Below are 21,456 nucleotides of genomic sequence, written 5' to 3' on the forward strand. Positions count from 1 at the left end.
ATGCTTTCACCTAAGTAAAATTTCAGTTACACTAAAGGTATCTCCCATCTTAAAAATGCACCTGCTTAACCTGAGTTTGCAGCGTGACAGCTGATGCGGATGTCAGTATTTACAAGCATTTATAAAAATGTATTGGTTACACGGTCCTTCTGCCAATAGTCATGAATTCAAGTGTGCTTTTTCATTCAGAATCAGAAGCAAAACATACTTGGCTTTTGAAATCAACTCAGAAAACACTACAAATATGCCACAGCCATGTCCCTTGCTGGGCACATTATATCCACTTCTCGCAATGAAGTGAACGCTGATATTTACATTCTTCCATGTCGGTTTTTCAGCTTATGCTGCAGAGAAAAGCTTTCCTATCTGATTGTTTTCCATTTCAATTTAGCTAGAAACACAGAATATTTTCCTTATTATTTGGACTGATTCACTCAAAGCTGAAAGGAGATTTGAGAACTGAGAAAGTAAGGAAGCTTGTTTTCCTCCCCCAATCTATGAATAAAACCCTGGTGGGAAAGGAATGAGATCTCATTATTCTAAGAACTTGAGAGATTTGGGGCCAGGTTTTCAAATGTATTAAGGTGACTAGACATGGAGAGCAAATGTCAGACTCTCACTGAAATCAAGGGGAGCTAAGCAGATGCCTAAACTGCTCAGGCAGTTTTGAAATCTCACTAGATACTTGCTTTTTTTCTGGCACTTAAATACCTTTGAGAATTTGTGATGAGAACCACTCATACAAACCAAATCTTCCTTTGTTTAAAAGATCAGTCAGCTTTAAATACAAAAGCTATGTACTGATAAATTTACTTTTCGTATTCTGTGTCCAGTACATTCAAGCAACATTTATTTAAGTGATAAAGACACAATTTAAAATGTTATTTTGCTTTAATTTTAACTGAATTTCAACTTTCATCCAAATGCAGTTTGATACAAATCAAAAGAATAAAAAAATAATCAGAAGCCAGTAAAGGCATGGCACCCCATTTCCTATATGCCAAAATTAAAACCTAAATGTATTTATATAGAGCTATCTAACTGCTTAAACAAACACTCATAGTGGATCTTCCTGTGAGCAAAAGGACCATATTTAGTGTGAAGATTATGGTGATTTGCAAATTGATATGTTTGAACGGCTACGCTAACCAGAGCGAAGCAAGCTTTCTCTGGGGAGGAAAAAAACCCCAAGACCCAACAAAAACTCATGCAAATAAAATTAAAGCTCAGAGTAAGGCTCCACCTTGCTTTTTTAAGGGGTGCTTGAAGTCTCTTATTTCCCAGGTGCCTTCGCACAAGCAGCGGCAGGCGGCAGAGCCCGGGCAGGGGCCGGGGCCCAGGGGCTGCAGGCAGGTGGGACCCCTCTTTAGGGGTCTTTAGGGAAACTACGACAGAGCTGAGCTCACACGTCCTGTATCTCTCGCCTGCTACCTGGAAACCCTTTGGGAAGCAATCCCTGTCTTTAGGATCTTCTTTCTTGTGGGTGAAGCTGCACTGCTCCCCGAGGAGGATCCTCGTAAGCACAGAGAGGAACCAAAGCCTGGGTCTGCCCTTACCCTTGCGCTACTGCCCGAACCGCGGCTCCGGTGCTTCAGCTCGGTTCTTGTATCGTTACCCAAAACGCCCGCCTCAGCAGATGACTCCTGAGCAAGTTTGAGGCACTTTGTTTGTTTACAAGGGCAAGGAGGAGGTTCGCGCTGGGAGAGTGCCTGGGGATGGGGCGCAGCTCCAGCCACCCAGCTGGCAGCCGCCGTGCCGCAGTCCATTATCCTTCGTTAGCACCAAACCGCAAGAAAAATCAACACCCTCCAGAAAAGAAAAGCTCATTGAGAGGAAACTGGTGCGAGGGAACAAGCTTCCCTCTCTTGAATCGAAATGAAAGAAAATAAATGAGATATTCTTCTTGCAGAGAAATTATTCTGTCACTCGCTATTCACCGCGGGCTGGGTGCTGGGGGAAGCCAACCACAGGCACCCGGCTCGGGTGCTCTGCAAGAGCAGAAAGACAACACATCCCCTTCACACCAATCACTTGCTGATGTTCCCAGCAATTTCAGTACCAAGGAAAGGCTAATCTTTTCTCGGGGTCCAGTTTGCTCCAAACAGCAGCTGGAATTAAGACAAACCATCCAATTTCCAGAGCATGGCGGCTGCCATGGGGTCACAGACCCTGGGAGAGGCTGGAGAAGCCCGACCTCCTCCCTCGCGCTGGCTGCGTGACAAGCTCTCACACAGGCCGTTAGGCAGCAGCAAATAGACACCTCATTGATTCCCACAGAAACGTCAAACAATCGATTTCATGACACCACAACAATGTTTAACCGCTCTCTCAGAGGCTGGCTCTCGGGCTGGAGCACGCCCGACGCGAGCAGGACGGAGGCCCTGCAGAGGCCCACGCGCAGAGGGGGCCGAGCCCTTGCAGAGGACGGGGGGCAGCCCCTGCCGTCCTGCCGGCAGCGCCTGCCCGGTGGGGACACCTCCTCCGCACAGGACGCTGCCGGGATATACCGGCTTTGGCCGGGAGAGAGCTAAATTTCTTCATAGTAGCTGGTACGGGGCTACGTTTCGGATTTGTGCTGAAAACAGTGATGATAACGCAGCGATGTGTTAGTTACTGCTGCACAGCGCTTGCACGGCACCAAGGGCTTTTCTGCTCCTCACCCTGCCCCACCAGCGAGCAGGCTGGGGGGGCACAAGGGCTTGGGAGAGGACGCAGCTGGGACAGCTGACCCCACCAACCCAAGGGACATCCCAGACCACAGGACGTCGTGCCCTGCAATAAAAGCCGGGGGAAGGAGGAGGAAGGGGGACGTGTGGAGTGATGGCGTTTGTCTTCCCAAGTCACCGTCACGTGTGATGGAGCCCTGCTGCCTGGGGATGGCTGAGCACCTCCCTGCGATGGGAAGCAGGGAATGAAATTCCTCATTTTGCTTTGTGTGCACGCACAGCTTTTGCTTTACCTGTTAAACTGCCTTTATCCCAACCCACCATTTTTTTCACTTTTACCCTTCTGTTTTTCTCCAAAGACACACTGAAATCCAGGTCAGCTGCTACCAGAAGAGGTGGGGCAGATGGGCTGTGGTCACCCAGGGCAGCCTTTGCATGCTCTCAGCCGTTAGATCCTGCTGTCCTGCCCTTCGTTCATTAGTTTGTCTGGGTAGAGAAGGAGAAGTCAGAGACAAGCAAGAGGTCTCCTGCAGCAGAGAGGCAGGATGGGCCTCGTTTGTGCCCAGCTTTAATACGCCAGTTGGTGATGTCCAATATGTTTCTTGCTGTAGAGGGGGGCCACGGGACGCAGATGGCACTGATGGCAGCGCAAAACAGCAAACAGCAAGACACCACCCTGTTCTCCATCCTCAAGTCTCGAATCCTTGCCCCAGCCTTGATCACCCTCAGCCAACGTTAACGCAAAATCCTCCTCCGGCCCAGGCAAGTGCAAGCCCTCCATCCCGAAGGCAGGTGCAGCCCCCCCTCACACGCTGCCTCTGCCGGCGCCCATCTCACCAGCACACGCGATCGCTCCTGCATCCAGCTCCAGTAGCCCGTCTCTTCCCGAGGTCCTTCACAGGCTCCTTTCTGCTGTCTCCTCCCGGCATCGCCATGGCCATGGCATTCGCTCCCCTCGCCCAGGTGCGCCTCGGGTGAAGACGTGCCCTGCGTCCCGCTGCTCCGCAGAGCAGTGCCACTGTCCCCTCCCTGCTACAACCACCCCTCTCACGCACTAACCCCAACAGAAAAGGTGGTGACAGTCATGCTGCGGACCTGCTGCGGGTGTTGTCCGCCAAGCCGACACCTTCTCGTTGCTTCGTCACCTTCAGTCTGCCTGCAGCCCCTGCCTGCGCCCGCCCCAGCCCTGTACCAAGGCTGCTCTTCTTCTGTAACTGCACAGTTTGCAGCACGAGAGGATTGCCGCCTCTGGCCAGGCCTGGCTCTACCCTAACGTCGGTCATCTACAACAATAATGGCATACGTGCCCCTAATAATTACTTTAAGTGTGTTTTAAGTGTGTTGCTTCTTTCCCCTTCAAGGTGGTAATATTCCAGATCTCTTGGTAGCAAAATGTCCCTTGTGGACATTTTGGTAAATGCCAAGATTTTTCTGCACAGATTTTCATTCATAGGCACAATGGGATTGCCCTTTTCTAACATGCATTTTTTTGCACTCCCACTTCTACCTGGTCTACTGCAATTCAGTGGGAAAAATATCTATAAGAAATGTCACTGCCTGCAGATCCCAAGAGGGGCAAGAGACTGAGGCTGATTGATTGACTGATTTTCCCAAGTCACTCTGTCATTGCTAGCAATACAAGAAATCAGTTTCCTCACTTCTTAGAACAAGTCCACTGGCACTCAGAAAAAGGAGGTTTATCTTTATTTTTCTTGTTTTTTCTTTTTTAATGGCAGTTAAGAACCATGTTTCAAGGTCATTAAAAGATTGAAGTAGTGTATCCTGCCACTAAAAGTCAGACTCTAAACTCTGAACATTTTCATACTTTGCTCTCATCCAGATGAGACCATTAGCCACAGGCCTAAAGATTTCACACATACCACAGCCTCAGGAGCAGTCCCACCATCCTGTTAGACCTAAAGCTAATCCTTCACAGCCCTTTAAATTACTGCATCTCAGAAAAAATGGTATTTCACTGCCCGAGCGATTAAGCATCGTTACAAATAACAGGGGAGCCTCACGCCTCGAGCGACGCGTACAGTCTGAACCACACCACAGAGGCATCACCTCCGTGTATCTGCTTTCTCAGAAGAAAACACCAACCCCTAAATGCACAGACAGACGCAGAATCCCCCGCAGCAGCCGACCCAACGCATAAGCCTGTACAAGCCTGCAGTGGTGGAGGAGCCAGCCGTTCCCCAAGTCGGCCCAGAGACACCTCCTCACTGCACATTCGACGCGGGAAACGAACGCCCCATCTGGTCCTGCCCTGCCACCAGCCCCTGCAGCATCCCCCCATGGGGTCGGTGGCACGGCAGGAGGACTGTCCCCTCACAGCCCCTCACCCAGCAGCGCCTGGCACAGCCACAGCAGAGGCAGCACAGCAGACAGGGCAGAAGCAGGCAGTACCGTGCTCTTCGCCCGGGGCCTGCGGTCCCCAGCAGCTTGCCGGTTTTCTCTCTGCTCAGCCAGCCACCGTCCCAGAGAGGAGCCCATGTCCCTCTGCTCTCCATCCCCCTCTCACCCTCAAGCCAGCTGCCGGGAAGCTGCACACACATGCTCCGCTTTCACCCTCTCTCAGCAAAACAGCATCAATCTGTGCCGGGCGGGTAAGTCACGCCGCCGTCAGCTCTCAGCGCCTGCATCGCTCCAACAACTGGCCGGCACGAGCACGCCTCCCACTCACACCCCTCCTGGCGCTACCCCCAGCAGCTGCCCACACCTACCCTGCAGGAGCAGCGCCGGGGCAGGGTGAGGGCTGCACTTCTGCCCCCACAAGCACCGCAGCCCACGGTGCCCATGGGCTCTGGGAAAACACCAGCCAGAGGAAACGCTTATCAGCATCCTCTTGCTGAAGGCAAAAGGGAGCGGAAATGCAGGATCTCGCTCAGATGCCATATTTTATCAGCAAGGGATGGTTTAAAAATAAAGAAACAACATGAAGAAAATTTGTTTTTAAAGCACAGAGATTAAGTGAATATTTAATAAAGTGCATTTATGGCTACTACACACTTGCAGGGGAAGTCCTCAGATGCGGCCGCTCACGTCTCCCTGTGGCAGGCGCCTCCAGCCCTTCCTCCAGCAGGCACTGTCTTTTACTGGCAAGGCTCAGGAGGACCATGATTCACGCTTCCTGGCGTCAGGAAGATGCTGAGAGCTTTCCAGATTTGCTGCCTGGATATTCTTGTGCCACCAGACAGAAGCCTCATGACTTTAATCTTCGTGAGTCAAACCTGAACCCTAACAGCATTTTGGGTTTTGTTCCTGCAGCTCTGCAAACTGAAGACAGAGGGCCAGCTTCTTCCCATGAAGAAGATTTTCACCTTTGGGGTAGGTCAAGCCCTTTTGGAGAAAGTTTTCTTCCCTTCTGCTTTATGTCTGTGGCTCCACCTAGCTCAGCTCTTGCTGTTGTACCTGTTAACTGAAAGTTTACAGCCCTTGCCTGCCTGTCTCTTACAGAGCAGATGTGACCAGAAGCAAAGCACCACCCTGCAGACCCATGGCAGGAGCCAGGCACGGGCGCCCTGCGCCAGCAGCAACGCGGGCTGCCAGGAGGCCGAGGAGGAGGCACAGCGCCCGGGTGCGCCTCCGCAGTTGCCTGGCCCTGGACACCTCCTGCGCATGTCTTGGAGCCACCGGCTGTCGGGCAAGAGAGGCCGAGCAGCTGAGAAGCATCAAGGCAGACAATGGCACGCGTCTCATCAGAGGGCAAAAGGAAAACAGCCAAGAGGCTGCCCAGCCCTTGGCGGGAAGCGGTCGCTCTGCACAGGGGGTTTCCGAGGGAGCTCGTGATACCCAGCAACAAGGGAGCTAGCAGGAAGCCCTGGGGTCCTGGCCAGTCCCACGTCCTTCCTAAACAAGGACACCCAAAGCCTCTTTGCACGGCCTTCCCCAGCACAGTGCCCTCCACACATGGGCCATCCCCAGGAGCCTCTCCACGCCACCGCTACTTGCCCCAGCCCTTCCCACGGACTCTCCCAGAAAGTGAGTTTGATGGGGGCCGCATGTGTCCTCATGCCACCCAGCAGTTCGAATGCTGCCCAGTACATTAGAGCCACCACGCTGTGCAATGGCCACCATGCTGTCAGAGTCCACCTTCTTCCTCCTGTCTCGCAGTTCCCACGTGCCACTAGCCCTAGCCTCCCAGGAACCATCAAAGTCCCCATGGGGCCACATGCCATCTCAAGGCACAATTACTAGTGGCAGCAGAAGTCTTCTGATGGTTCCAGACCTCTCCACAATTATTGCTAATTTCTTAGGCAAGAAGTGACATCATGGGACCACCGCAGCTGTCCAGGGGAAGAGCAATGTGACAGGGCATCCAGCCAACACATGTCCAAGGCCTGGTCACCATTAGCATCCCTGACCCTCCATCTGTGCCAACTGGGGCATCCCTGGCCGCAGAGCCTGGTGGTTTTGGTGGGGCATTGCTCCTCCCAGGAAACACCCATGCATGCAAAAACACCATTCCTGCCACACTCCCTGTCCTCCAAACACCCAGACAGTCCGTTCAGTGCCTGCATCATTAATCTTGACACGTGCCTTGATCACTGTCCACAACACGTGAGGGCTGCAGTAGACCAAGAGCACTTTCCACTTCACATGTGGATCCTAAGAGCGAAATCCTGACCCAAATGCATGGGTTAAAGCCAGAGGCAAAGCAACGAGCCTGCGTGCAGTGCGGAGGTGTGCTGCAGCCTCTTGCTGGGGGAAGGGAAGGCATGCTCCTCAATGTGCACCATTGTGCTCTCCAGGCATTTAGTGACTCCTCCATGCCAGAGAATAAAGCTTCTCTTCAGCCAGCCCATCATGTGTTCCGCTGCCTCACCACCCCATGGAAAGCTGACCCCACGTTCTCCCGCAGAGCCTAGTCCAACCATGCACCTGCCTGCTAGCACACGTAAGCAGCACAAGTCTATCCCTGTGTGGGCACCCTACCATGGCTCGATGGGCTCCTTCAGCTTGTACCCCCACCTAAACCACCCCAGGCTTCAGCAAGCACCATCCATTTCTCCTGAGTGCTTTGCAGTCTGGCAAGCAGGGAAGACTGAAACACCCCAAAACCTGGTATCCTCTCTGTGGTAGGCCACCATCAGTGCTGAACATGCTACCAGGGCTTTGAGCTTGCCAGCTAGTCTCCAGCCTTACCTTTGTATGGAGCTTGGCAAACTGCTTGTCATCCAGCAAAGTCTGGGTGTACACACGCCTTTTGTACCGGAACTGCAAGAGGGAAGAATGTCAGACATGAGATGAACAAAACCCACTCAGTATCAAACTGCTCTCAAGCAGCTCCAATAAACGTCATCTTGCGTGAAGACATTCAGTCTCGATCTGAAAACAACAGATACAGAATACACTGTTCTCCTTCATAATTTGCTCTAATAGTTAATTGCTTTCCTCACTGAAGAAATTCTGACCAGTTTTTCATATGAATCTGTCTGGCTTCAGCTTCCAGACGGTGTGGGCTTTGTTCTGCTTCTTCCCAATTAATTAGGGATCTCTCTAACAAGAGAATGGTAGGACGGTTCTTACATAGGTGGTCTAGAGCCGACTTCCCTGTAAGCAGTCTGAGCTCTAAATCTCTCAATGAGAGATCTCCTCTTCTGTTCTCAGATCATTTCTGCCGTTCTTTTCTGTGCCACGCCTCTTTCCAATGTCCTTTCAAGTACAGTGACCGTCGCCCACACAGTGCTCCAATACCAACCACTTCCACCCCAACCACTCCTAAAAGCAGCTCACTACTTGTCAGGGTACACACTGAAGGATTACAGGGTCACGCTGTGCCACAGCATCACACTGGGAATTGCTGTTCAGTTTCTTGACCAAAAGGCTCAAAAATTTTCTTCAGAAACTTTGTTTTCCGCAATGACAGTCCTTCCTTTGCAAGCAGTCCTTGTCCCTGCGTGTTTGTCCTTTGGCTGACTGAGAGCATACTTTGATGGGACCCCGACTTACCAAATGACCAAGACAGCGCAGCTGACCTTGTTATGTTCTCTGCCAAACTTTGTGTGATCAGACTTTATCAGCAGTGATTTTACATTTGCACCCAGATCCCTGGGGTAATCACATCAAGCTTGACGCTGGTCCCTAAGACACCCCACTAGAAATACATCTATGCAGTGATGATTGCAGTGACAACTGCTTTTCATCATTGATTAGCTAGCCAGTGGCACTTGTCCTATTGGTGCTTTCTCGTGCTAATCCTGAACTTGAATAGCATGTAGAACAAAATCAAGTACCCCAAGCGGCTGCTACCTTTGTATAGCTATCTTTATCAAACAGAATTACAATTTCCTTAAAGAATGAAATTGGATTTGTTTGACCAGATCTTTTTTCAATGCATGAATTGTATTCTGAGATTTTGAATTGCTATGAACTTAATCCTCCATCAACATTTCATTATTTCAGCTGGAACTGACACCAAGTTATCTTTGGACTGCAGTTACTAAGCTCATCCCACTTACTTTTCAATACTGGCAAAATATTAGCACATTTTCAGTCTATCACAAACTTGTACTACTGGGCAGATGTTTTCTCACACAACTTTTTTCTTTTTTAATTATTCCAAGGTAAAAATTGTCTTGCCCACTGATGTACAGACGTTGGTCCTTTGCAGATGCTGCCAGCGTCAGGGATCCTCTGTGCATCCCTACGCAGTCATGCAAGCATCCTTCAGTGGCTCCTCTTCACGCCCAGCACCACGTTAGAGCGTCTGCAAAGGAGCTCTGCTCCCAGCCTCCGCCTCCGAGCCCTGGGCAGCGCCCTGGACGAGCCGGGCAGCGCTGCTCTGTGGACCGCTCGCTTTCGGCTTCCTGCCCAAACGGGCCGGCTCAGGTGGACGTGGGCCACTGCTGCTCTCCCAGCGCTCAACCTTGGGGAAGGTCCTGCAGGGCTCCCAGCTGCCCCACGCGGCACAGGCAGGGGCCAGGGCAGTGCGTCAGCGAGGCAGGTCGGAGAGAGGGAAGCCAGGCTACGTCGGCTTTGATCCAAGAGCAATGCACGCTGCCACCCAGGCGCGAGGCAAAAACCTCATCTGAGAAGAGTTAAGTTGTACAACATGTAGTCAGCTGCTCGAAACTGGGCAGCAAAACTTCTGAAGAAGCAACTGAAGTGGGCAGCTGACCCTAAGCCAGTCACATCCCAAGGGTTTTGCTCCAACAGCTCACCCGCAGACCGGACTGGCCCAGGGAGGACAAACAGGAACGAGAATTTCCGAATCTCATTCAAATTTACAAGGTGCATGAACTGAATGTGTGATGATTAATAATGGTGAGAATACAACGGTGTGTTTGGCGTGCAAAGAAAACAACTGCCTCATTAAGAAGGACACAATAAGCTTCTGACAGTAGCTAACAACCAGTAAGATTATATGGGACACAGTCAATACCCCCAAATGCACATGAGGGTAACTGGATAGTAGGTAGGTATGTGGTAGGCAGGTAGACCCCACTAGTAGGCAGGTAGACCCCACTGCACATTGCTTGATCACCAAGAGACTGCATTGCAGCTGCAATTTTATCCCGATAAAGGACTCTGGAGTACCTACAGCTCTCCCTGGCATAGAACAGAACCAGCATCCCACCGCTCCAGGGAACTGCTGCAGATACCTGCTTTTTAATGTCATTTTTCTGTTAATACGCACAAACCCCTCATTTAGCTGATTACCTTCATATGTAGCCCTGAGGGCTAATTTACCTTTTGGGTTCAAGAAACCTCAGTGGTATCAGCATAGGATTTATGCCTTGTAAATAGATTGCAGATTTTTGGTTTTCCAATAGGATTCTCCAGTGCTCAGCCGCCATTCTTATCGAGTTACGAAGAATCAAAATGACACACAACAAATACCCATGTCAAGTCTGCATTTAGATGTGTGTGCTAAGACATTAAGCGTGGACATTATGCTAAATTATACAAAAACAAAGCATTAAAGCCTGTATAAGGAACATTAAGGAATTTACTATCTGATAGGTTTATTTGCAAGCATTCTTAATGTCGTTCCAAATGTTTTTGTCTACGTTAAATGTTAGTTTGCTAAGAAATTGTGCTGCACTTTCTTTCCAAATTAGTCAGGATTAGTTATAATAACAGCATTCACGCTTGCATTTATAAGAGTTCGTGCAGCTTAAGCGTGTAATGCTTTCTAAATAGACTTCGTGGGTAAAATATAGCACAAGATCTCTAAATTTAGAAGCCCACGTGCAGGTAACTAGAGTCCCATTACAGCCAGGGCGATGTCCACAGCGACAGTCAATGGAGCCCAAGAAATGCTGCAGGTCACCATAGAATAAACACGCACATGCGATCACCTGAACCCCAGCCCAAGGCAAAACCTATAGTGAATGTAAATACGGAGTTAATTCAGTTAATTTCCGCTCTAGTTAATTTTCTGGAACAGAAAATAGTATAGATTATCCTCCACGCTCATCATACAAATGAGGTCCATACAGGGACAGTCATTTGCTGTCAAAGCACACAGTTGCGTTCCAGTCTCTACAGTTACTGTAGTAACTGTAAATTAAATCAAATATCAAACTCAGGTCCTTCAGCCTCACATTCAAAGATCTCCCTATGATTTTTGCTCTGTACCTACGAGACTGGCTTTCCTTATGTTACTGCAATTTACCATGAAAGTTATGTGCCACTAGAAAAAAAGAAATTTTGATCAACAGGGTCAGAAAACAGGGAAGCTGTTTCACAGGGCTATGACAAACGTTATGGAGCTCTCGAGCAGACGGAGTCATGAGCAATTAAAACTCAGAGGCATTTGCCTCAGCTTTTCCTCAATGAATTCTCCATGAGTAAACATACACCCACATAAATTTCTATGCTTTCACTCCTGGAAGGAAGATGGGAAAAAAAAGGGGAGGGGGACAGGGGGCATTAATATCTGTGGTGCCTACAGAGACTAGAGTGGAAGGGATCAAAGAAGTCCTACAGAGTTATGTACATATATCGGGGGGGGGGAGAGAAAGAGAGAAATACACACTTTTTAAAAAAAAAAAAAAAAGAAAAAAGAAGATGGCTACCTCCAAGTAGGGGACAGGAGTGTCTGGATTCAGGGGGTACTCCCTCAGCAGGCGTTCCTCATCCAGAAACTTCCCAGCCCTACCATTGAAGGCCGGCTGGAAGAGCCCATAGTTCAGAACATCCTTCAGGCTGTGGTTCAAAGTGCAGAGGATGCGCTGCTTGGAAACCCACACGGGAACATCTGGATTCAACCGTAGACACTTCTGTGGAGAGACACAGAGGGTACTTAGAGCTGAGCATCACCAAGGTCCTGTACCCCATAGCTGCACCCAGGAACAGTCACAGCAAGAACAAGGTGAAGAATAAAATGGGAAAGTCACAATCTTTTCTGTGTTAGTGGATTTCGGGAAGGGGAAAAAAAAGCGTTGGAGAAGGATGAGACTTAGCAGATCCCCCCTAACACATTGTGTGGGGTTCAGGGCAGACTCAAACCCTGTACGTTATAACATCCTATAAAATATGAGAAGTGTCAAAGAATATTTTATGGCCTAATAACAGTATAATAGCAAAATCTCACTTAAAAATCCCCAATAGGGTATAAAGAGTCTATTGACTTCTCCACCGTGGACTTCATAGGTGTGCAAACAAAGGAGGGATGAACGGCAGCACTGTAAGCCCTGCCGGGAGCGAGGTCTTCCCAGCAGGAGGAGGGGAGAAGAGCCCACTGCCTCCCCGCATGGACAGTCACACTTCCCCATCTCACCCTGTGACTGCAGTGGGTTTCCCTGGTACTGTAAGCGGTTTCCCTCCCTCCTCACGACCCAAGTCATCAAATATTTATAGCCCATCATCTTCAGGCTGTATTTCCTACAGCTGCGGCCCCTGCTGCCGCACTCCCAGCTGGCTGCGGGGCCGGGACTGTGGTGTCGGAGAAGCAGGCCGGTCATGGGAACCTGCCTCGGCCAGAGCCCGCCAAGCCGCACAGCCCAGCGTGGGCACTGCAGCACCGTCGCCGTATCCCCTCCACCGCGGTGGCGAGGCAGCGGGCTCTTCGCTCTTGCGGGCAAAGAGCAGGGAGGCAAGAGGCTGCTGCGCTGGCAGCACCAGAGGTCTGTCTCGCAGCAACTTGTCCCCACATCCAAGGGATAGGTGCAGCACGGATCCACACAGCAGCATAAGCACATTTTGTCCATGAAGGTGTTGGAGAGTTGAGGCCTGAACACAGGCATCTATTTGGATTTCCAAACAGACAAACCGACCCGATCCCCACCTTCTCCATGTCCTCAGCAGCACTTCCAGCAGCTGCAACGGACCCACAGCACCAGAGCTCCCGCCACCGCCACACCGTGTCCCCACTGGACCAGGAGAAGGACACTCACTCCGGGCATCAGAAGTAACTGCACATCCTGACTCACCCCTTCAGTCCCGCTTCCAACTTCAAAATTTAACCCCAGGGCCTGTTGTGGTCCCTCGTCCCGTTAATAGCATCTTTTTGGTTCTGTGAATTAAACAGGCACTGTTTTGAAAAAAATCAAACAGCTTTGCCCAGAGAGAAGCAAATGACCCTGCTGGGCACAGGGCGGGAGCCAGCAGAGCACCCGTGCTGCCCTGCACGGCGCCAGCCTGCCCGCCTGTGCACCGCCACCCAGAAAAGTCACCGTGCGAGACACAAAGCCACCGAACTGATGATACGGCTCATTTTTCTCGGGCACGGATAACTTGCACTTGGCAGCGTGCACTTCTACTGCAAACGGAGGTCAGCGTTATCTGTTTCATCACTGACCGTATTAGTGAGTCAGCACGCTTATCAACTACGGCTTATCCTACAGCAGGTACTGAGAAAGAGGCGGCTGGTTGCTGGTGTGAGAAATCAGGAGTTCAAAACCTTTGAGAAACACCAGCTCTGTTCTCTTTCAGTCCTCAAAGAGAAGGAGAATATGCATCATTCTTTCAGAGACCCATAAATAAAAAATAAACGTTGTCTGTACCTTCCTACATGCTTATTTAGCCTCTAGGACTCTTCCTCACTGTCAAATTATGCTGTTCAATATTAAAATATGTGGCTAAAGGAAAAAAAAGCACTGACAAGCATGCACACGTGCACAAGCACAAGCACTGGTTGAAGGAAGGTCCCAGCATAAAGAACCTGAATTTTACACCAAACTTTATACTGCAGAGACATACTCTGGCAAGTATTAACACTTCATATTTAAGAGAGAAAACAACTTCCACCCCACAGTGTGTCTCTTTCTGTCTTTAACCTGCATCAGAAATCAGAAAGAAGAAAATGTCTACTTCAGCTGTGAGGTCAAAATGCTGCACAGCCCTTTGCAGGCATAATCCAGCTACTCTTATGGCTCTGCTTCTCCAAATACCATCGCATATATGAATGACTTTCTCATATCAGAGATCCTGCAACTAAACTTGCTTATTCCACTCCATGATGCAGCACAGCCACTCCAGGAGCAATCCAAAAGCATGAGGCTAAGCCCACAAACCGCTGCCAGAAGGGCTGCAAGGAATATCTTTGTGCAGGAGAAAGCTGCTCTGTGCGCAGGGGGACCGGGCTTGCTTTGCTCCGGGGGCCACAGCAGGGAGGGCTCCTCCGCTTTCCGTCTCATGGAGAGCCACGTTGCTCTCCTCCGGCCTCCCGCACGGCTGGGACAGCCCTGGCAGCTCCCACACCGGCACCAGGCTGATCCCGGGCAGAGCAGGGCTTGGCTGCCCGAGCTGCAGATGCCGTGCCAGGCACTGATCCCATCTCCATCAGGAAGAGGGGCTGAGCTCAGACAGCGTGGGGCACCTGCCACCACTTCACAGAGAGATCCAGCCCAGCGACAGCACTTCACAGCAGCTCACAGCGGGTGTGAATAACTTCCAACCCTGAGGGTTTGGACACTGAAGTCAATGTTAATTTTAAAAGGAACCAAATTGCCTTGTACGGTCTCAAGCCCGCTGGGGAAGGAAAGGTCTCTGCCCCTTCCTCTTGATGCTCTCCTGAATCGAGAGGCTTAGCGCTGTTCCCAGTGTCAGTCCCCAGAAGACCCAGGAGGGATCCTGGGGAGCCAAAGGAGGCACCTGTGTGGGGAGCACACCGCGGCAGTGCCAGTCCCACGTGCCAGCCTGCACGGCACAGCGCCCACCGAGCCACGGCACAGCGCCCACCGAGCCACGGCACAGCGCCCACCGAGGCACGGCACAGCGCCCACCGAGGCACGGCACAGCGCCCACCGAGGCACGGCACAGCGCCCACCGAGGCCACCCTGCAGCCGGGGCAGGTCCCAGAGCCACAGGCAGGCTCCGAGGAGGGCAGGGTGGGAGCAGCTTTTAGAACAAGTTGCTCACTCTGGTTTGCAGTTACAAGCGATAATTTCTTCCATACAATTATAAGCTCTGATCACAACAATCAAAGCCTTAGGAACAACTCCTGAAAGAAAATGGCACAGCTTCTCAACTTTTAGACAGCACAGATGACTCCTTCCTGAAGGAAGAAAGAGCTCAGAGCTTCAGATTCAATCCTCGGCAATGCACAGGATGACAGACAAGATCTATTCAAGAGCCACCCTGCAATAATGACAATAAGCAACTTACATTCAACAATCCCTTAAGAGCAAAAAAGCCAAAAATTCTTCATCGAAGAACACACAAATGAGAAAGAGTTGAAAGGAAATTAAAAGAAGCAGCTGAAAAGGTAATGCGCTTGCAGGCAGCAGGGAGTATATTTCATAATATCACATTAGAAGCTCTGAGCAAATGTATGGCAAAAATGAAAAAACAGTCTCTAAGAGGCCCCTACAGAAAGATGGAGCAGCCAAACTAACAGAGCAGAGGAATCTATCAAAAGTAAAAGATTTCCTTTAGAAAATGGGATTTGCCTGTGAATGGGAACAGAAAAGAACACAGTCCTGCCACGCTACTTGCAAAATGACAGTGGTATTGAAGTCATAAAAACTAACAAACGCAGAGGAAGAGGGGAGCCTGACGGAAAGTGGGTGAGGGCGGCAAGCAACTGAGCCATGAGAGTCATACAAGGAGGAGTCCTGGAGCTCCTCCGGTGAGGACCAGCTGCAGGATGGGCTCTCACTGGTTGCCATCACAACAGATGCCAATGAAAAGGGTCCCACAGACAAGAAATAAAAGCTCCCAGTAGATGCATGAGCATGGCAGATTTGAGAGCACAGCTGCACGCGGTGCCAGTTGCCCATGCACGGTGCTGGCTGTGCCCTGCACCGTGTCGTGCAATCCCTGGCGGGAGCAGAGCACAGGCAGGAGATGCTGATACCCAGGCGGGGCTCTGCAATTCTGCCATGCTCTGGGCCCAAAGGTCTGGCCTCCGCCCCAGGAACATGGACAGGAACTGCGACAGACATTTACGTTGCTGAAAAATTTGCTTATTTTCTGTGGAGTCATGCCTCACACCTACGAGGAGAGCCTGGAGGAAACCCATGCCTATGAGAATAAGGCTGGCCTGCTTACCAATACGCATGCACATTTCCAAAAAGGTCCCTTGATGCCGTAAACTAAAGTGCCAGAAGCAAGAAAAGCACTCTTTTGGATCCCTAACCAACAAGGAAGACAGTAAACAAAGGTGAAGGTCAACCAGGCAGGTTTCCTGACACCAGAGTTAGTCAGCAGAGTCACGGGGAGCCTGTGCTGGGATCTGGGCTGAAGTGATGTAGAACGGGCCGCTATGACACTCATGAATTGGCAGCACACCCAGATCTTCTATATCACGTGCAGGTCTGGTGGCACTGTCTTTTCAGGAAACAACAGAAACAGGAAAAAGGTAAAGGGAAAGAAGACAAAGGTGACCAGAGGCACAGAGTGGTCTGCAGAGGACAAACACACCACGTCTGAACTCGGAGCCGGAGCCGAGTGTCCCAGAGGAGCGTGCAGCACGCTGCAACATCAAGCCAGGTTCTTGCACTGAGCGAGCAGCGGCTCCTTGTAACACCAGGACTGGGACGAAGTTACGGGAACAGACGCTACGTATAAAACAAACAAGCCCAGGTAACTTTTTCACCTTTCCTTAAAAGATTATATTTGGCCGTCTCCAATTATACCTTTTCTCTTCCCAATCACTCATTAAAAGCCCGTCCCCTTAAGCAACAGTTTCAGCAGCAAGCTCTTCCTGCGATGTGGGGCAGACGTCACTGGTCCCTGCAGTGTGTGAAATCCCGCGGGATCCTCCGGGCCTCGCTCGCACGCCGGCGGGAGAAGGGATCAGAGTCACAAGACAGCCCTGACTGGGAATCGCCCGGAGCGCTCCCACCAGCAGCCCCTCAAACCCACCACCAGCCCTGCGCGGCAGAGGCTGGAGAGCCAGCAGCAGCCCCCACATGCAGACAGCCCCTGGCCAGGGACCACGGGATGGGCTGAACATCACCATTGCAGCTTGTTTCCCGTCATGACCATGGTCCAGGGAAGGAGCTGGGCTCTGCAGGGACCAGGGCAGAGCAACCACCACTCTGCATTTCAGCGAAGGGGAGGAGAAATCAGCACAAGCTTTCTGTGCATTGGATGCTGGCAAGAGGTAAACTGGGACCAGCTTAGACAGCTAGTCGTGTATGCTCGCAAAACAACAGGAATTTCTGGGCTTAGATCATCTCCTGAGGAAAGTTCTGGCCCTGCCATCCGCCGTGCTCAATGCTAGACTGGGAGAAGCTGCCTCCACCAAAAGGAAACAAGATAAAGAGCAGGAGGGAGGTTCTCAGCTCCCAGCAGGAAAGCGCACGGTGCACAAGCCCTTCTTGCAGAGTTACGTGCTGTAGATAACAAAGTATTTTGGCTCTATGGGTTTTCCAGTGAACCAGTTGCTGCTTATGAGCCAGTCTGGAAGGATGTTGCTGACTGTTGTATCATCCCCCAGAACCCATTGCCTGAGACAGGAAGCCATCCAGCTACTTCTATTTAAAAATAAGAGTCCAAGAGTCCCCTTATTACAACTCTTCAGTAGCACTGACAGTGACAACTCGCCCCATCCTATAGTCCCACCAGTCAGCGCTTTCAGAGGAGCAGCTGCCTCTGATACAAACGCAGCTTGAAATGAATGTTTAAAGAGATTCAACTCCTGATTATCTAAGTGACTGGTTCAGGCAAAACCTCCCTCTTTACACAGAGCTACAACAGCTTTATTATTAGCCACCTGCATGGAAAGGGCTGCTGAAGAGCAAAAGCGCCAGCCAGTTTCATCCAACTGCTGAACTCTTCATACTGAAAAGACAGCACAGAGGGAAATGCAAAAGTGTTGGACCTGTGAATCAAGCTGACCCCACCAAAGAGCCCAAGACAGGTTAAAGAGATGACTATTACCTTCAGAGACCTGTGAATGTTTCCTGCTTGGCTTATTGCAACACAACCACCACAGCCACCTGTCTAACTTGTGATCAGTTGGAAAATGAGGACCTGGGAAGCTTTAGCTCTAGCTAGGGCTGAAAAAAAGCCACATAGAGTAAAGCTTCTTCTGGAGAAGAGGGACTAAAATCTTCTGTTCATCCAGCATCAAGACTGAGACGTGCTAGTTGGATAGCTAGGTCCTAATAAACACATGCAAAAGAGATACAGAACTTCTCAGTATAAAGGAGGAAATGAAATCAAGTTTGACTAGAGAATGGAAGAAACCAGTGAAAAGGGCATACTGCAGTTGCCTTTGTAGCAGATATTCAGCATGCCCTCTGATTCAGCAAATTCAAAGCCAGGAGGGCCCGTAAGATCACCTCGTCTGAGCAATGTACCACTGCCCTGTAAGTTTCAACCAGTAACTCCCATAATGAACTAAATCACTTGAATTTGGCTAGCGGTTTCCTGAAAAGCATCCAACTTGAATCTAAAAACATCACATGACGGAAACCACACTCCCTCCTTGGATAAATGAATAAGCAAACACTCATCCACAATGAAGAAAGGTATGTCTGAGCTCTCATTTGATTTCCCTTCTTTAAAGTTCCAATACAATCATTATTTCTTGTTGTATCTCTCTCTGTCATACTGAATAGCTCTTTCGTACTCAGTTTCTTGCTACGCTGGTAGCCCCCATTTAACACTGTCACCTCTCAGTCTCCTTTAGGGCGAGTAGAAGAGGCTGATGTTCATAAATTGTAGTGCATTTTCTCCAGATCTCAAATAAGTTCTGTTGCTCTTTTCAGCACCCTCTTTAATTTTAAATACACTTTTTAAAGTGCAGAATCAGAGCCAGAGGCAATATTCCAGCATCTGTCTCCCAGCTGTCATATTCAGCTACAAAATATTGTCCTCACCTCAACTCACTATCCCCTTGCTTCCATCTCCAGGCATCACATTAGCGCTCTTCACTAAAGCATGTGGCAGTTTGGGCTCAGTTTACTTTGACCGCTCCATTCCTTTCAGAGGGCCAAACTCCATGTCCTTCCCAGGATACAGCTCCCTGTTTTCTACAGCTGGCATTAGTCCCTAGTTACCTGCAAAACTCCACATTTGAATGAATTAAAAGATAATTTATTTTGATGGGCCCAGGTCTAATTTTCTCTACATGTGTATAAAAAAAAAAAATGAGAAGATGGGGATGCAGCCTCTAACAACCCTAAAGCAGCAGTTGTTGAAATGGGAGTAGCACGGGGGGAACGGACTGCAGAAAGCGGCCAGGCTTTGTGCGTTCCCTGAACAGCATGTCCTTTGGCCACTGCTAGAGATGGACGCTGGGTCAGACAGGCCACTGCTTCAGCCCAGTGGGGCTTCTTTGTGCTCTTATTTATGGCACCTATGCTCACATCTTTATTCATAACTCCACTACTGCTTTTAGCTATGTGAAAAAAATGTCAACAGAGGCAATACATTTACTTCTGCTTCTGTATTTTTACACTCGGCATATTGCAAAACAGTCATTTCTAACATATCCTAACAACCTGATCCATAAAGATCTTACGGATTGATCCAGGTTGTTAATGAGAGAACTCAGGGGTTAATGTAAGTTTAGGTCCTTACGGATCTTTATGGTCCTAATGATCTATAAGGAACTAAATTTCTTGCATTAACCTCCGAGTCCCTTTCCAGTGTTGGTGCATTCCGTTTAGCCTATTGCACAGGCATTAAAGGAGTTCATATTTCTTCCTTTAATGTGACTTATTTTGCATCATCAACACTGTTCCTTATCCATCAGCGTTTTTATGCTTGTGTTATTGATTAGGTCCCTCTGAGAGTCAAGCCTCTCTGGGCTTGACCTCTTACAGATAGCTTTGTGCAGCTGAATAGCTCTGCTGCCCAGGGAAGAGAGGGAAGGGTCTCACCCACACAGACAGCTGATCAAGGGATGTGCCACGGGGAACAGGCTGGCACAACCACGCAGTTTTCACAGCAGAGTCCCACAGGATTCATGCCAGCACCCGTGCTGCTCACGGGTCTGGGATGGTCTGGGATGGTCTGGGAGGGGGAGGTGGACTGTGAGCCAACAACTAAGGTACCTGGCATAGTAAAACTGAGAGCCAACTGCAAAACCCAGCAGAAGGACCTCACAGAGCCAAACGGCTGAAGAGTACAGCAGATCAGCCCCTCACAAGTAAAATTCTAACGGCGACAGGCTCTGAGCTGGCTGCTGCCTGGCTGTGGCCAGCAGTCCTGTGACCCCACCACAGCGATGCTCAGCAGGCGCCCGACAGAACAGCAGGGACCAAAGGAACAGAAAGCGTCACCCCATCGCTGCGTGAGCCCCTGGTATGCCTGTGTCCCCAAGGCCACCTGCAGTCCCAGCTGCCCTTTCAGAAAGGCCATACCAGAAGTGGAAAAAGTGCAGACAAGGGAGAAAAGATCAGTGGCCTGGAGTGGCATCCATGCGAGGCTCAACTAAATAGACAAGACTCTTCAGTTTGGGAAAGAGAAGACTGAGAAGGAATATGACAAAACCAAAAGTGGCACGGAAAAGATAAACAGGTATTATCTCCTTGGGAACTGATGCAAACACCACAAGACAAGGTGACAGATAGGACATCTTCATTAGACACACTCGCACTGATCTGCTCAACAGCATGCTGCCGGGCTCTGGCAATCAGCTCCAAATTGGTCTCCCAGGTACCTTCACTTGCATAGTCATAACCACAAATCAGCACGGTGTGCATCATTGGGCATTTGGCTTAACCCAGTCAGAGCACCCTACCCAGATCTGACTCTAATTGCAGCAATAACTCCTGGGTTACAGTTTACTATCACTCTTTTCTTCAAAGCTACAGCTTCTTCCATCTTACATTAACCTACAGCCCTTCTGCCTCGAGGTCTCAACAACCAGTCTAATTTCGTGGCTGGATCCTTTTTCTTCATACTTAAGACTCCAAGATTTTGCACATACACCTTGTTACAATCATATCGTTTCTGTTAAATTACACTAACTCCTACCCACCAGCAATCAAGTCTCTTTCAAAACAAAACTTGGGAGGGTATTAAGTGAAACTAGTAGAGTCAAAGCAGGACAAAGAATTGGTATCTCCTTACTGCCTGGCATCTGTTCGCTGTGGAGCTCCACACCAGGATGTCACAGGCTCGCACCAGGGGCAGGGTCCCGGAGAAAGCTGGTCTGGCTCCGGGCAGGCAGCTGCTCAGGGCTGTGGCTGGGCAAGTGCTGAGCATCTCCAGGGCCAGAGACCCCATGGCCTTTCGGGGGCCCCAGTCGATGTCCGACCTCCCTCCAGTGAACGGCTTTTCCTGCCACGGAGAGAGGACGTCCCTGGCCACAGCTTCTGCCTCTCGGCCCGTCATGGCACCTCTGAGAGGAGTCTGGCTCCGTCCTCTCTCCCCACCCCACCGGGCAGCCGCAGGCCACAGTAGGGTCTCCCCTTCACCCTCTCCTCTTCGGGCTGAG

The 21,456-nt window shown here is 50.1% G+C and overlaps 1 protein-coding gene across 1 annotated transcript in view; it reads right to left on the bottom strand.

Moving 5' to 3' along the window:
- Positions 1–21,456, bottom strand: part of SHANK3 (SH3 and multiple ankyrin repeat domains 3) — a gene marked incomplete at its 5' end in the record, with an annotated part of 356,878 nt that overhangs the window by 299,682 nt on the left and 35,740 nt on the right. The window contains 2 exon segments of the mRNA XM_082310842.1: positions 7,815–7,886; positions 11,693–11,896. Of these exon segments, the coding sequence (XP_082166968.1) occupies positions 7,815–7,886; positions 11,693–11,896 (276 nt within the window).

This window comes from Platalea leucorodia (genome assembly GCF_965183815.1).
Source record: "Platalea leucorodia genome assembly, chromosome: 4".
NCBI lineage: Eukaryota > Metazoa > Chordata > Aves > Pelecaniformes > Threskiornithidae > Platalea > Platalea leucorodia.